The 17,191-nt window shown below is 35.7% G+C and overlaps 1 protein-coding gene across 3 annotated transcripts in view; it reads left to right on the top strand.

The window, feature by feature from the left end:
• ARSJ (arylsulfatase family member J) overlaps positions 1 to 17,191 on the top strand; it is a 163,439-nt gene that overhangs the window by 50,563 nt on the left and 95,685 nt on the right. For 2 of the 3 annotated variants that reach the window (XR_014263918.1, XR_014263919.1), the window contains exon 2: positions 14,359 to 15,757. Coding sequence is in view for 1 of the 3 variants with exons in the window: in XM_082462854.1 (XP_082318980.1) it covers positions 14,359 to 15,757 (1,399 nt within the window). In the remaining 2 variants the exon portion in view is untranslated. Of the gene's footprint in view, positions 1 to 14,358; positions 16,789 to 17,191 lie in introns of those variants that run through there. The other variant, XM_082462854.1, reaches the window with a different exon arrangement.

Raw genomic sequence — 17,191 nt, 5'->3', positions numbered from 1 at the left:
AGCTGGCTACTCCAGAAGTTGAAGAAAGCAATACAGAAATTTCTCACCACTGACATGAATTTTGCCAGAATTGGCATACTATTTTGACTTTAAAAAATAATTTTTTTCATTTTGCTGGTGAGTTAACAGTGGATTCAGTATTGGAATTTTTACTCCTAATCTCATGTTCTTTTTACCACAAAATACTATTTCATAGAAGTATTTGGTATTTAGGTTTGGTAATTATTGATATATCTATTCAGAAAATTTTAATCATAGAGTAATTCAGAGAATATTAAGACATCAGTGGTTCTCAAACATTTTTGGCCTCAGGGCCCTTTTGCACTCTTAAAAATCACTGAGGACTCCAAAGGACTTTTGCTTATATGAGTTAATGCTATTGGTTTTTACCATAATAGAAATTAAAACTTGAGAATATCTTAAAATATTTATTTAAAAATGACAAACCAATTACATGTTAACATAAATAAGATCTTTTTATGACTATAACAATATTCTTTTAAAGTAGTGAGAAGGTTAGCATTATTTTTAATTTTATTGTCTCTTTAATGGCTAGCTTAATAGAAGATAATTGGATTTTCATTGTTGTTATGTTTGAAGTATGTGAAGAAAACTTAGCTTCATAAAGGTATATAGCTGGAAAAGGGAGATGTATTTGAGTCGTGTTTTCAGATACATGTGATGCTCTTCTTGATTACTATACCAAAATTTGTCAAGTGGTAGTTATTTAGAGATTCTTACTCACTGTTAGGTGAGACCAGACAACAACCAAAGGTTGGAAAATGTGTTGTCTGCCAAAACTCTAGTAACCCCTTTGAACTCTGTAATTTTTTCTATTGTGTTTCTATGTTCTGGACACTGTTCTAAGCGCTTTGCATATATTAGCTCATTTAATCCTCATAATAACTCATTGAGAAAGGTGCTAATATTAACCTCATTTTGAGGTTACTGAAGCAACTGAGTAAACTGAGGCATAAAAATGGAAATGAGGAAACTGATGCACAGAGATTCTCTGAAGTGAATTTGCCATTTTAGTTCTCAGCTCTGTTGTTTTACAGGATAGTAAATTCAAAGTAAAATAACCCTAATGACATGGACAAGTAATAGAATTACAAAGTTATTGATAATACTATGACATACTGAACACTCTAATAATATATTGGTAAATTACCAAGGGAGATCACATAGTCCTCCATTAGTAGGCCAAAATCACTTATTATTCCCTTAGTATGCCTCCAGTTATATTGTCATTAATGATCTATATTTAACTTGTTTCTAATATAATTTTTTCTGAATATGACATCTAAGAATCACATTAATACAGCTTCTGAATATAATTTTTAGCTAATCAATATATGTTTGCATGCACTTTCCCTTATGTTACTATAAAAATACCATTAAACTAATTTTGAGAATCTGTATTTTGGATCCTAGTAGAAATACAGCTAAAACAACACTTAACAGCTTTTCAGGATTACAGAAATTCAAGAACATGGGAGTGACAGTTTTGGTTGTTGCAACACAAATTTTTAGAGGAGTTGGCAGGTATAGCTTAATAGGACACATGATTCCTTCTGACAGTACAGGAAAGTGGGCAACGGGCAGTAAGAGAAGCAGCAGCTTCAAGAACAATTTTTACTGCCATGAATTCTTAATGGTACTTTCTGGGAGCTTTCCAGGATACATTCAGCTGAGAAACCTATGATCAGTAGTGAGTATGCTTTCCCAGGGTCATAGATGCAGTATCTATGTGATATATATATATATTTTTTTAATGTTTTTTTATTTTTTATTTTATTTTTTTATTTATTTTTGCCTGTGTTGGGTTTTCGTTTCTGTGCGAGGACTTTCTCTAGTTGTGGCAAGCGGGGGCCACTCTTCATCGCGGTGCGCGGACCTCTCACTGTTGCGGCCTCTCTTGTTGCGGAGCACAAGCTCCAGACGCGCAGGCTCAGTAGTTGTGGCTCATGGGCCTATTTGCTCCTCGGCATGTGGGATCTTCCCAGACCAGGGCTCGAACCCGTGTCCCCTGCATTGGCAAGCAGATTCTCAACCACTGCGCCACCAGGGAAGCCCTGTGTGATATTTTGGAAACCTATCTGTTATGGTATGAGTAAAGAATAAGAAAAAAATTGGATGGAATAGCACAGCTGAGATTTATCTGTCAAATCTTCCCTCTGGTAGACAAAATAAGCATCACTTAATAATATTAAAGCACTCCAAAGAAAATTTTGGGGAACAAGTTTATTTCCATGTCTGAAATATAACAAGATCCATATATTAATACTGGAAAGTATGACTCAGGCAACAAAGAGATCAGTTGGTTTTTGCTTATATGTCATTACAGCTCAGCATACCATAAATATTCCTATAGATTCAATACCTATCCTTCTTTTTAAAAACCGTCTTCATTCAGAACATTTATTTTTTTTAAATAAAGCTGAGTACTTGGCATGGGTCTCCCTATAGATCAATGTGTTATTTCTTTGCATTCCTCCATAGACATTTAAGGAAACTGACACATAAAAGGGGAAAAAAGCAATTGCATGGCATAAGCTTCAGTTTGACAACTGGAAATTCCAATCTGACTGCCAGGAAGAAAGACAATGGGCAAGACACTAATTCACTAGTCCCAAATGATGGCATTATGTTTTGTTTTGCTTTGGTTTTGGTTTCATCACTTACACACAACAGAGCAGTAGGAGAAAGACATGGAGTTAAAGAGATTATGGACAGGAAGGGCACAGAAGAGAGAAAATGTAGTAATAAATAGTTATAACTAGCATTTGTATAGAATTTTACAATTTACAATATGTCTTCTGTATTTTATTTCATATAACCCCAACCAAAAAAGAAAATAAAGGTCCTGTGGAGGGATCTTCAGGACATATTTAGTTATTTTTTTTATTTCCAGTTTTTAAAATTATTATCACTGTGAAATATTTCAAACATACGAAAGCTTCTTAAGAATAATTTAACAAATACTCTGGGTATTTTTCTACATAAAGGAGAAAGTTGAATGAAAAGAATTATTATATAAAATTAAGGCAGTTGTAACCATGCTATTGTACATGGGGTAGAAGAAAGATGATCTATGATAATGATTTGGACAAGAATCCGTTTAAATTTGCTAAATTTCTTTCATTTAACTATTTATATAGTTCAACAGCTCAGAATACAAAATATCAATTCCACATTCTTATCTGCCAGCACTAGTTGCTTATTAATACTGTCATTTTAATAATAAATCCTAAACTATTTAAAATAGTTCAATATCTGTATTTAGGACAGAATCAATAGTCATCACTACTAGAATTTAGAAAAGATACCAATAGAAGGGCAAAGTCACAGATAGATTAGAAGGCCATGAATTTACCTTTTGAGAAATAAATTATTTAATACATGTCAATTGGTGCCTATGTTCTATTTCTAACGATGCCTACATGAAAATGCATGGCTCTAGCCTTGAGAATTTAGTCATACCAATTAATACAGTTTTACACAATAATTCTCTTTATCTTTAGTTGAAACTGCTTTATAGCATAGAATTATAAAGTTCCTTTACAAATAATGCTAATTAACTTCAAGTGTAATAGCCATCTGCCTTGAGGAATAAGCAAGTATGTTCTTTTTGAAACTTTCCCTAAAACATAAAAATTATTCTCTACTTTGATATTTAGTATATCACAATATACCCCGTAGAGTTATTTATCATAAATTCTCACTGTCTTTTGTGTTCCCCACACAGTACAGTGCCTGGAATATTGTAGGTTCTTAATAAATGCAATTTTTATTAAATTAAATTTGTAAATTTTTCTGGAGACTGCCATCATTTTCTCTACTAAACCGTTGAGTTTCAGTTTCTTTTCACATAGCTTGCAGCTAAGACACTGATGCCTTCCACATGAGTTTGACATAAAGTACTTTCACTTCTGTGTGGCTAATTTCAGGTGCAAAGATACTCAGTTATTTGAAAGAGAATTCCTAAGGACAGGTAGGAGGAGATAATCCTGCTCAAGAATGCAAGAATGTTACCACTTTTTTGTTGGGCTAATTTCTAGAGAAGACACCTGGTGAACAGAAATGTCAAGCTCTTCATAATTTTTTTTCTTCAAAGTCAGAACTACAAAGGAAACATTGGACTTTTCCACCATTTGAAAATATGGCAGTCCTATTTCTAGGGGAATTAAATAAATGATAGACTGATGCATACAGAGGAAAATGAATAGATCATATTTTCAAAAAAATTAAAAGAATTTTTTCCTAAGGAATCTGCATTTTACATTAATAATTTTAACTAATATCAATAGAATATTAGCTAAGGATATTTTCCGTAACACATCCTGTCTCAGGGCAAAGTTGCTAATGTGAAATGTGGTTTAATATTTAAGCTGCTCTCTGTTCTACACCTCAAAGCACATTTTCTGTTTAGAATAGAAGAGATAAATCAAATTTTTTCTAAATTGATTTAATAATACCCTGTGGTAGTAGTAAAAATAGCAAGAAAAGTAGAAATTTTATTTTGGCAGTATGGGTACACTTTGCTTTTTGGAATACATGTGTCCTTGAAAAAGTCTAAGTTAAATCATTTTAAATGCACCTCTGGAGTTCCCTCTTAAATTTTACTCTGTAAATAATTTTACAGATGAGGATTCAGTTAACTATATAAGTGAATGTTCATCTAGATAGATGTTTGGTAGTCTTTAATTTATGTATTAAACTTTATTTTTTTAAAATAATGGAGTGTAGAAAGTCCGGGTCTTTAAAAGGAATACTTCCAAAAGATAACATGGAAAAAGGGGGTCATGGCAAAGACCCTCTGGTTAGGGACTAAACTTATTTTTTGATGGAAACTACCAAGAATTTACACACACTATAGATGAGAGTAGAAAGAATGTTTTCAGAAAGAAACCACTTACCATGTGATTTGCAGCCATGTTTCTTATGAGGCCAGGAAAACTGTAATCAGTGTAGCAAAATCTGTGTGGATGAGAAAGGCAATGGCAAGGATAAACAGCAGGCTCCGATGACCAGCAAAGACCATTCAAATGTAGGAATTTTTAAAATTATGTGACAAGTTATCCCTTTGCTTACTTAGTGAAAGGAGACATTTTCTCTGGCTTTTAGGGGATAATTACAGAATTCATTTAGCACATTCCATCCCCTTTCTTCTGGTCTAAAGGTAATCTTCTGAGTAGACGTCCTTACTAGAAAACGTTCCTTGATAAGATGAATGAGTGTTTTCATTCAGTTGGCATTTAGATTTCTTTTTTTATTTTAAATTGCTAACTAATTGCCTTGGTAAAATTAGTCCCATATTAACAATTAGTCTGAGTAGAATAAGCTAGTTATTTTGAAACCCATTCATCTAAATTTCATCTATATATAAATTTATGTAACAGAAAGTGAAAGCTTCCTCTTCTCCCACAATTGTTATTCCCTTGAAAATAATCATGTCCAAGGGTTTGGTGTATATCTTTACATTTTTTCTTTCTCTTTCTCTCTCAGCAAATACATGCACACTCACATTTATTTGTTCATTCATTCAGAAAATATTTATTGATGTCCTATAATGAGCCACACGTTGTTTTAGGTGGTGTGGATACAGCAGTGACTAGTCCCTGCCCTTATGGAACTTAACATTTTTTATTATAAAGAGCTAATAATAAATAAGATATTCTGCCATAGCCAGATGTCCTTCCAGTCAGCAATACCTCGTAAGCACTTTTCCGCATCAGCGCTTAGAGCCCCTCCATACTCCTTTTTTTTTTTCTTTTTCCATTTATAGTCTTGAAGTAGTCTATGCTCACCATCTATACATTTTCACTTTCCAATCATGTCTCAACTTTCAAAAGTCTGGGCTTCTTCCCACACCGTTCTACTAAAATATTGTTTATCAGTTCCCATGTGCTTGTTGTGAAATCCAGTTGACGCTGTTCAGTTCTCACCTTCTTTGGCTCCTTCACAGTATGGGATACAGGCCACTCTGTATAACTCCCCTCCACTGCTCTAGTTCACACAGTAGCTGTTTCATCTCAGACTCTTTCGCTGGTGCTCCTTGCTTTTCTTCTAAATGATGGTATTATTTCCTTGGCCCTCAGTCTCCATTCTGTCTGTAGATAGTGTCATGTGCTCCTGTGACTTCACATACCACCTACATGCTAAGTAGTCTCAGATCTTTATGTTACGTCATCCTGTACACCTCCCGATGGGTATCTTACAGGTGCCTCCAGCTTAATGCAGAGCAGGATTCATCGTCTCCCACTCATCCCTGTTCCTCTTCCTGAATTTCTTAGTGGAAGAAGCCTCCTTTCTCTCAGCCACCCAGACCAGACATTCTGGACTCATTCTCAACATTCCTCTGTCCCGTGCTCTCCACATACAGTCTGTAACCCTATTAAATGTCCCTCTTTATAATCTCTAATCTCCTTCTCTCATCCTTACGGTCACCCATCTCAGTTTTGACTATCAACATTTATCTCTTAGATTAGGGCAAATCCCCTTGCCTAAGTCCTGTTGCATTCCAATGCATTCTTCACACTACAGCCAGAGTGCTTTTTCTAACGCAAAACTTATGTTATTCTTTTTTCAAAAGCATTTCTGTGGCTTCCTATGAGCTCTACATTAAGTACAAAAACCTTAGTACAGCTGTAGGCTGTAATACAGCTCTCTGTAATTTGGCACCTACTTGTCTATATACTCTCATCTCCTGTCTAGATATGTCTGAATCTCTGTTCTGAACTGTTGATCCACAGAGGGCCAAACTCTCTCTCCCTTTTTCTATTTGAACATCCCGCTCCTTACTGAAATGCTCGTTGCCTTCCTTTCAGCCCTTTACCCGGATGGCTCCTCCTCCCTCAAGAATCGTCTCTGATTCATGTTCCCCTGTGACTTTGCTTTTGTCCATGTTGTTGCAAGTGTTTGAAATGTCTGTCCGTTTCCCAGATTCACCCAGATACTCCTGTGAATGCATTCAGATCTAACATGGTCCCTTCTGAGAGCATTTCCTGACCCTGCTATGAGCACTCAGAGAAGGCTGTGGTTGTCTTTGCTGTAGCATTTACTCCTGTCATGATAATCCTCTGATTGTCGTCTGCATCTCACATAGACTGAGTTCCTTGAGAGCAGGACTCATCTTATTCAACTTTGTGACCCCCAAAGTTAGCAGTGTCTGACTCGTGGTGGGTGAAAGAGTGTTAACTAAGTAATTCATTCTAAACTATGCCTAGTTTTCATCTCATAAATGAGTGGATATTTGTTCATGAGATGAAAAACTTGGCATAGACTTGGTATGACACCCCTCCACAACCTCCATCTCCCACCAGAATATATAAGTACTAAATAATGAAATTAAGGCCTATAAATAGAATTATAGTCTTTGAGATAAAAAAGTCTTTGGAAGAAAGTAATAAAGGAACTCCTTTCAGCATATGGAAAACAAGTTATATATTTCTAACTTATAAATATCTGTGTGACATTTGATTCGTAAACTATAGTCAGTTATACCTGTTTCCTTCCCTTCAAAATATCAGTTTCTACTGCACTGTTGGCTGCTTTTGTACCCTCTAACCATCCTGGATTTTAGAGCCTGAATGAAACTATTAGGATTCATTTTTTATCCTTGTAAGTGTTTGTACTTACAAGGATACATTAAATATGTAATTGGATTAAAATAATAATATTGTATTAGATATTATTAGAAAAAGGAGAATTCAAAAACTACTGCCACTGCCAGCACTCAGTAATATAAATTAATATTTTAAAAGATTACAAAACTCTTCACATGTTCTAATGCCAAGCTGAAAGGCTCACTTAGCTTTTTTCTTGTAAGTTGGCTGGAAAGTGAGAATGATAGCTATTGTTTTAAGCAGAATTGGCATCAACTCTAGTTTTACTGTTGTTCATATGGAATTTTCTTCACATGGTAGCCAGATGGAGACCAAAAAAATCCACTAAATTTCAAAATTAGTTTATTTTTTAGCAAACATGATTACAGTATGTATTCAGAATACATTATGTGAAAAACCTATTTTTTAATCTAACTTTATATTATCAAAGAAAGAAGTTAAATATATGTTGATGCATTGTAGAAACCTCTTTATCAAATATCTGTACATAAATATTATAAACTTGGTTTTGTAAAGCTGCTCTGAGGTTGTATGGAGTTCTTTATGGAAACACCAAGCTATAGTCCTTGACCTATGAATTTTTATAGAAGGAACCTTAGAGGTCATTTAGTACTTCTTTTCCAGTTCAGGTATGTCTTTTACAGAATCTTTGGTAGATGATCATCTAACCTATTTTTTTTTTTTGGTCTTTGTTTCTTTTCTTTTTTAGAATTTTTTTTTTTTGCATTGAATTGAAATCTGCCTCCTTGTAATGTTACCCATTAGTCCCAATTATATACTTTGGAATAAAACAGAGACCAGCTGGTCCATCTGCTATTCACCGAATTATGAAAGCCACAAATCTAGAAGTCATTCTTGATTTTTTTCCCTTTCCTCTCCCATTATCTTCCCTCCCCTCATTGAAATTGTCCTATCAGTTCTAAGTCCAAAGTATACATTTGATCCATCCACTTACTTCCATTTTTACTGCCACTAGATGGTAGTCCAAGCCACAATCATCTTTGACCCAAACTACTGTAATAGCCTTAAAAAAAAAAACTCTGTGCTTTGATTTTCATCTCCGTACAATCTCCTTCCTATACCAACGATCTACAAATTGTAGTCCTGACACCCTAGGACAACACAAGATGATTCATTAGAATGCAAGAAGAAATACCAGAAATTCTATTTATATTTATTTTTATCTCATCTGTTTTAATTTCTATTTTTGTATAAGTTTCTATAATGTTTATAAATTAGTACAGTGTATATATTTTAGCTCTTATTTTTCTTTTTTGCTTTTTATTAAATTCATAGTCTGATAGATCCAACTTCCCACATCTATTTACATAGTCTTATATAACTAACATGTAAACAGTTGATTTTTTTAAATAACATTTAGTGCCTTTCGTTTATCCCATTTAGATTTTCTTACACATTTTTTTAAAATTTTGAAACTATCTTATACCTTCAGAGAAAATTCAAGTACAGCACAAGTACAACACAAATAACATTTTTTCCTGAACCATTTGAGAGTTAATTGACAACCTGATGCCCCATCATCTCCAGTACTTTAGTGTATATGTCCTACAAAGATATTTTCCTACATTAGCCACAAAAGAACTATCTAAAACAGGAGAACATTATTATTCCTATTTAGTCCTCAAAACCCATTTCAGTTTTGCCAGTTCTCTAAGTATGTCCTTTATTGTAACCATTCCAATTCAGAATCGCGTGTTACATTTATTCATGTCTCCTTAGTCTCTTTCAAATTGGAAGAGTTCCTCAGTCCTTCTTTGACTTATATAACCCTGATACTTCTGAAGATTTTAGGTCAGTTATTTTGTAGAATGTCCCTCAGTTTAGTTTTGCCTGATATTTACTGAGAATTAGATTCAGATTGTGTACCTTAGGGTGGAACACTGTAGAAACAATTCTATATTCTTCTCATTGCACCTATCTGGTGGCACATTATGTTGATTTATCCTGATTACTGATGATGTTAACTTTGATCACTTGATTAATATGGTGTTTATCAAGCACTTCCAGTGTGTGGTTACTCTTTTCCATATATATAATTAATAAGTGTTTTGTGGGGAGGTACTTTGAGACTGTATCAATATCCCATTGCATACCAAACTTTTCCTATTTACTTATTTACTTATATTAGTATGGACTCAGGGTTTCCTATTTTATTCAGTGGGTGTAATTTATTACTGTTTATTTTGATGCTTGCATTGTCCCAGATTTGGCCAGTTAAGAGCCCCTTAATTCAGGTTTCTACATCTTTTTGACATATTCCCTTTCAGTCTTTAAGCCCTTCTTTAACTTTCTATGTACAATTTTATCATCTGTTTCAACAACATTTCGGGTCATTTAGATTACTTTAGATCTTCATTATGCCACTTTTAACTATTCCTCTTAGATAATAAGCATATCTTCTATTTCTTTACTCAAGTCGTGGATAATAATAATCAATGAGTTGAAGCCAAAGAAAGGGCCCAGTGTGCTGCTCCAGAAACTACTTTCCAGATCGGAGATTCTCAACCAGTTAATCAGTTAATATTAATTAATATACTATTTTTTAGTTTATTTTGAAGAATTATGTGATTAGTCTTCCAGCTAGTTGCTGCTGCCAAGTCAATGTCACTGAAAAGCCAAAAACTCTATCAAGATCTTCCCTACACCCCAACCATCTCCTTCCTGAAAGAAAAATTTTTTTTAGCATTCGATGCTGTTCTTCATGACTGACAGCACTGTCTCCATCTGATCCCAGGGTTCAGAGAACTCTTAGCTTCATGTCACCCTCATTGCCAGTAGGATCTTTACTTACAACCCACTTTGTAATATAACAGCTCTGGGGGCAGGGGGAGAAACAGAACAAAATAAAAACTTAATTCTTAGCACACGTTATACACTCAGTAATATAACTTAGCTACGGAAATGAATAAATACTGAAGATTAATGCAAATAAATTAACCCAAACTTTACATGGGTCTAACTGTTCAGTTAGCTGTGAGTGTACAATGTGAGTCTCCAAACCAAAAATCTGGATTCCAGTATAGAACCCAAGATTTACAGCTGTAAAACTTGGGAAAGCCACTAAATTACTCTGAGTTTCAGTGTCCTTTTATTGTTGTTATTGTTGTTGTTAGATGGAACCAATAAATGGAGCCCCCCTGCCTGCTCCACACTGTTGTAGAAGCCAGAGAATATCACGTAAATGAAAAGTTTCTGTATGCAATTAACTGGTATGAAAGTATAAGATTATCATTCTTATCACAAATATATAGTGCTGTCATACAGTTGATTTTCTGTTATTTTATAAGAAAAGAATCATGGGCAGATTTTTCAAATGCCTATCATTTTCCTGAGCTATTTTCCTAATTCTGATCCTTTTTTAAAAAAGAAAATGAAGCTAACTTGGCAGGACTTTTCTTTTGATCCTACCTAATTTGTTTGTTTGTTTGTTTAATGCTCACAAATTATCTACTTAAAAAGTTGTTCTCAAAATTTTGGGGGATCAGCATAAGCCTCACTATTTGGTTGATAAATTCTCCCTATCTTTAATTAGAAAGTTAGAACAGATTCACTTCTCAAGACTGACGTGGCATCTTTCCTCTGCTCCTTGATTTTTCAAGAAGTAGTGGAATTAACTCTTAAGGAGACTAGAGAAAGCATCAGGCTTAGCCCTTGTTGTTCAGGAACATGTTTCACAGCCTGGTGGGGCAGGCTGGGGAGTTGGGGGACATCTCTATGTCTCTATCCTCCATCTGTAAAATGAACGTAAAGAATCCTACTTCTCACTGTTGTAATGAGGACTAAATGAAATAATGCATGTGAAATAAGGCCTATAAATTATAAAACTTTAAAGAAATATGTTAGTAACATATGATTCAGAACTCTGGGATAATAATAATAAAAGCTATCATTTACTGAATGTACTCTCCTTACCAGACTCTGTGCTCTCTTTTGATGCTACCACAACCCAATATGTATTATTATCCCTGTTTTACAAATGAGGAAGCTGAGGATCAGAGGGGATAAATACTGCCCCAAGTCACACAGCTAATAAGCAGTCGAGCAAATTCAAACCCAGTTATGTCTGACCCCAAAACCTATACCCTTAACCCTTGCCTCCAATTTTGCCTCATACTCCCTCCTGTTTGGCCCTACAGGCTTGAACTCATTTAAGCAGGAGCTGCTCTGAAAAGCTCTCTTCTGTTAGGAACTGCTGCCAAACATTTATATTGTTGATTCTAAATTTTCCAATATGAAAACCATCCTATTCTGGAGAAGACAGAAACCACATAGTTGATTAATAGCGCTGAACTCTCTTATTTATCTGCTAACACTGTACCATCTTCTGAAAGCAGCAGCCCTCTTCTTTCCTACTCTTTTTGTATGAACATTTTCTCTATTTTACAGTTTCAAAAGCCTCAATTCCCTTTGCCTTTAGTACTAGGTGAAAAATGCCCAATTTAATTAGAAAGACTTTAATTGGTTAGCTGTTCAATGACTTGAGTAGATTTCTGGCCAGGTACATTTTCTGCATAAGGTAATTAGTTAGTAACCCATGCCCACAAATCCTTCCCCAAATTCTTACATCATACAGATTTCTCCTTTTTAAATATCCTCAATGTTTATATTGATAGGTGTTACCAATTTGTCATGTACTTATACAAAAATTAGTGGTTTCAGAAGTGAATGATCCTGAACTGAATCAATAATTATCAAGAGCAATAACACTTTATGAATTTAATGCTAAATAATACTTATAAAAAGCTTATTTCTTCGGGAATTTATTACTTAAATTACCACAACTGTGTTAATTGTGAACTTTGACAGCCAAATGATCAGCTGTGTAGACAGGACCCATATGAATGCTGCCTTGTGTTAGTGACCGGACATCCCTACAACTTCTATGAAACCATCAGCCTGTTACTGCAGTTGACACTTTGAAAGAACTTGCAGTTGCATTATACTATCATTTGAACATTTAAAAATAAATTGAACTATTCACCAAAGACATGTGTAATACGTTGACCTTTCAGGTTGAATCAATTTGGAAAACAAAATTCTTTTTGATCTCAATATTACTCTTTGTAATTTGATTCCAAGAATATTTTTACTTTTACACTAACACTCTCTGAAAACTTCATTTTCTCAGAATCTCTATAGTTCCTATTTAAAAAGTCTTTTTAAACTTATGTAATAACTATAGATATTAATCACTTTTAAAATGGCATGAACTAATGGGCACATCTTGACCCAATTGAAAATTCATACCATTCTCTGGAAAAAAGTCCCTTGACAAAATATCCTTGGGAAGAGAACAATGCCAGAAATTAACAACTACTTAATTTTAATGTATAGAAAGGGTTACCTTGTTTTCTTAGACTAAATTGTAAGTGAATATAATTTTCTTAAAAAGGAGACACTGTGGGAAACATATGAAATGATTCATTTCCTGCTGTTTTTGGAAAAATGTAATTCTTCTGTAGCATTAGCTAAAAGATTTACTCTAAAATGGCTTTTCAACAATAGTGTATTGTGAGTCAGAAATATTCTCTTTCTCGTTACAGAGATTTAACAGGTTTTGACAATCAAACAGGAGATTTTTGTATAATTTTTGCATGAATGTTTAGTTCTTCCTAATCAGGTGGAAATAAATTATTTCAGAAAATGATTTAGGAACTAATGTGAGGTCCTTAGACCAAAAACAACAACAACAATAACAACAGCATGTTACCAAAGCAAACTTGAGTCCATTCACCTGTGCGCAGTGCCCAGTAAAGCCAGTCTACTGCCACCAGGTTGTGGTGAAAGAAAGTGCAGCACTTACTGCAGTCCCCAAGCAAAGAGTCTAGGCAGCTAGTGCTCAAAAGACCCTGAAATGGCTTTCAGGGAAAGGTTTTTAAAGACACAGTGAGGGAGACGGTTGTGGGGTGTGTGATCAGCTCATAGACATTCTTCTGATTGGTTGGTGGTGAGGTAACCAGGAGTCAACATCTTCAACCTTCTGGTTCCAACCAGTCTGGGGTCTATGTGCTTGTGGGCAGCATACAGTTAACTTCTCCCACCTGGTGGGGGTTTCAGAATCGACAAAATAGTTCAAAGATATGGCTCAGAATATAATCTCTAGCCCTTGAGGAGGAACTAAAGGCCCTTGACTTTGTTTAATGGCTAAACTATTATTATTTTGTCTTGCTTGACTGTTTTCCTTTGTTTCTACATTTTCTCACTTCTCTGATTAAACTTATTCTTTGGAACTTGGGGAAGGCCTAGGAGGCTAAAGTTTTTCTGAGAACAAGAAGCAGGCAGAGGACATGGCATGGTGGGAGGGGGCTGGGAGGTGGGGTCTTTCCTGAGAAGGCTCCATAGGATCCTGCTCGGTTACAAACACTCTGAAATTTATATACTTTCCTTTCTCATGTTAGTGTGTTATGTCATGTAATTAATTAAAAGATTAAAGTTTATTCAGATTAATTCTGTTATAAGAACTCTAAAAAGACTTTGAGATAGGTGGTGAAACCTTAGTTTCAAAAGTACTGATTTAAATGCATTTCAAATGTTAAATATGTAGCTAATTAGGGTAGGACTTTTGAGCAACAGTAGAACACTGAATTGGTCATATTTTATTTGGGGTAACATTTCTCTTCATAGAAACATTGTTTAATTTAAGAATCATTGTTTTATGTGGAATCTCTCTTTTATCCTGCACTGACACAATTTTTACTCTTTTGTCAAGGTATCAGATACATACCGGACTTCAACATTCTATCATAAGACCTACACAGCCCAACTGCTTACCTCTGGACAATGCAACCCTACCTCAGAAGCTGAAAGAGGTTGGATATTCAACACATATGGTTGGAAAATGGCATTTGGGTTTTTATAGAAAAGAATGTATGCCCACCAAGAGAGGATTTGATACCTTTTTTGGTTCCCTCTTGGGAAGTGGCGATTACTATACACACTACAAATGTGACAGTCCCAGGATGTGTGGCTATGACTTGTACGAAAATGACAATGCTGCCTGGGACTACGACAATGGCATATACTCCACACATATGTACACTCAGAGAGTGCAACAAATCTTAGCTTCCCGTGACCCCAGAAAGCCTATATTTTTATATATTGCCTACCAAGCTGTGCACTCTCCACTGCAAGCCCCTGGCAGGTATTTTGAACACTACAGATCCATTATCAACATAAACAGGCGCAGGTATGCTGCCATGCTTTCCTGCTTAGACGAAGCAATCAACAATGTGACCCTGGCTCTAAAGACATATGGTTTCTATAACAACAGCATTATCATATACTCTTCAGATAACGGCGGCCAGCCCACCGCAGGAGGAAGTAACTGGCCCCTCAGAGGTAGCAAAGGAACCTACTGGGAAGGGGGGATCCGGGCTGTTGGCTTCGTGCACAGCCCACTTCTGAAAAACAAGGGAACGGTGTGTAAGGAGCTTGTGCACATCACTGACTGGTACCCCACTCTGATTTCACTGGCTGAAGGACAAATTGACGAGGACATTCAACTGGATGGCTATGACGTCTGGGAGACCATAAGTGAAGGCCTTCGTTCTCCCCGAATAGATATTTTGCACAACATCGACCCCATTTATACCAAGGCGAAAAATGGCTCCTGGGCGGCAGGCTATGGGATCTGGAACACTGCCATCCAGTCGGCCATCAGAGTGCAGCACTGGAAACTGCTCACAGGGAACCCCGGCTACAGTGACTGGGTGCCCCCTCAGTCGTTCAGCAACCTCGGGCCGAACCGGTGGCATAACGAACGGATTACGTTGTCAACCGGCAAAAGCGTGTGGCTGTTCAACATCACAGCCGACCCCTACGAGAGAGTGGACCTTTCTAACAGGTATCCCGGGGTCGTGAGGCAGCTCCTGCGGAGGCTCTCACAGTTCAACAAGACCGCGGTGCCTGTCAGGTACCCCCCCAAAGACCCCAGAAGTAACCCTCGGCTCAATGGGGGAGTCTGGGGACCATGGTATAAAGAGGAGAAGAAGAAACAGAAGCTACGCAAAAATAAGACTGAGAAAAAGCAGAAGAAAAGTAAGACAAAGAAGAAACCGCAGAAAGCAGGCTCGTTTACAAATTGCCGCTTGGGCGTTCCTCGTGGATAGGTACACATTTTTTCCTGTCTGGCTAAACTTAAATCAGTACTTAGTCTTTCACCAGTTTTCTAGGTGAACCAGCATGTTTGGCTCAGTAGGATCCCTGCCATCAACATTGCTGTTTTCGGGTCGTGCTACTCCAGAGACTTCTGCCACCTGGAAAGCTTGTGCTCGGTGCCAATGGTGCTACTCTTGGAAGCCATGCTTGGAGCAGAAAGGAGTTGTTTCTCTTGCTCCTTTATAAAAGGTGGTCAGTGACGAGTCCAGCTGTTGTGCTTCAGTCAATTGACCAAACACTATGCTTTAAATTATAACGTTAGACTGTAACCTGCAGTTGATGGACACGCTACTTTGATGGAAGTTACAGGGCAGCATGATTAAAAACCACCTTTGATGAAGTGTAGTCAAAGGTTGCATCACCTCAAAGGCCTTGAAAAACATTTTTTTCTTAGTGAATTTTTGTATCTCTATCATAGGACACTTGGGTTTTTTTAATTAATTCTATTTCACATATCATTTCCTTTCCTGTGAAAATAAGCTGTTTTTCTCACATGTGAACAGCTTGCACCTCACTTTATCATGCATAAGGGAATGGCAAATGTTTGAGCACACTGCCAAAACCTGAATGTAACTATTTTCGAAACACTTTAATAGAATGATGTTTCAGAATAAAGTACATAATTTATTTTTACAGAAAAAATATTAATTATTTTGTTTTCATAAAAAGTTATACAAATGACTTTTAATTATTTTATTTTTATTTTCTACATACCATTAGAAGAATTTTATTTCATATTATCAAGATTATCAAGCACTGTAATACTGTATTACTAGTGTGTGAATTCATAGAATATAAAAAGAAAAAAATGATAATCATCATTGTTCAACCATTATTTTGAATGTAATAGGATGAATATATTCCTTACAAATTACTTGGAAATTCAGTGTTTGTACAGAATTGAGAGACAACTTTATTGTTTCTGTCAAAAACACTTTATTTATGTATCTTAATTATTAAAATGACATATTTTATAGCACCAGCAGATTGTGTGGCTTTTCTGATTTAACATCTATATAGAATTATATTATTCATTTTAACAAACAAAAATCTTTACAAATAGGCAAATGAAGGTATGATTTGCTAACAACCATAATAATATAATATGGATTTTGCAAATAAGAGATATTTCCACTTGGCCACTGCATGGAGAAAAGTGTTCTCTTGTTAATAAATAAGGTTTGTAATGACCCTACTCTTATACAAAGTGGACGTGGTGGGGAGATACAGAGAAATGAAGATATGGATCCTACCTGGCGTTGTTAAAACTCGAATTTGAAACTCACGCATGCAAACGCCATGAGGAGGATTAAAGGAACGTGATCTGTAATGAAGTTTATCATGGGTGATCAGTGAGGACAGGTTGATGTGGTTCCTGTTGGCCC

The sequence above is a fragment of the Balaenoptera physalus genome (genome assembly GCF_965194825.1).
Source record: "Balaenoptera physalus genome assembly, chromosome: 5".
Lineage (NCBI taxonomy): Eukaryota > Metazoa > Chordata > Mammalia > Artiodactyla > Balaenopteridae > Balaenoptera > Balaenoptera physalus.
The sequence above is the reverse complement of the archived record's forward strand: the minus strand, read 5'-3'. Positions and strand labels throughout refer to the sequence as shown.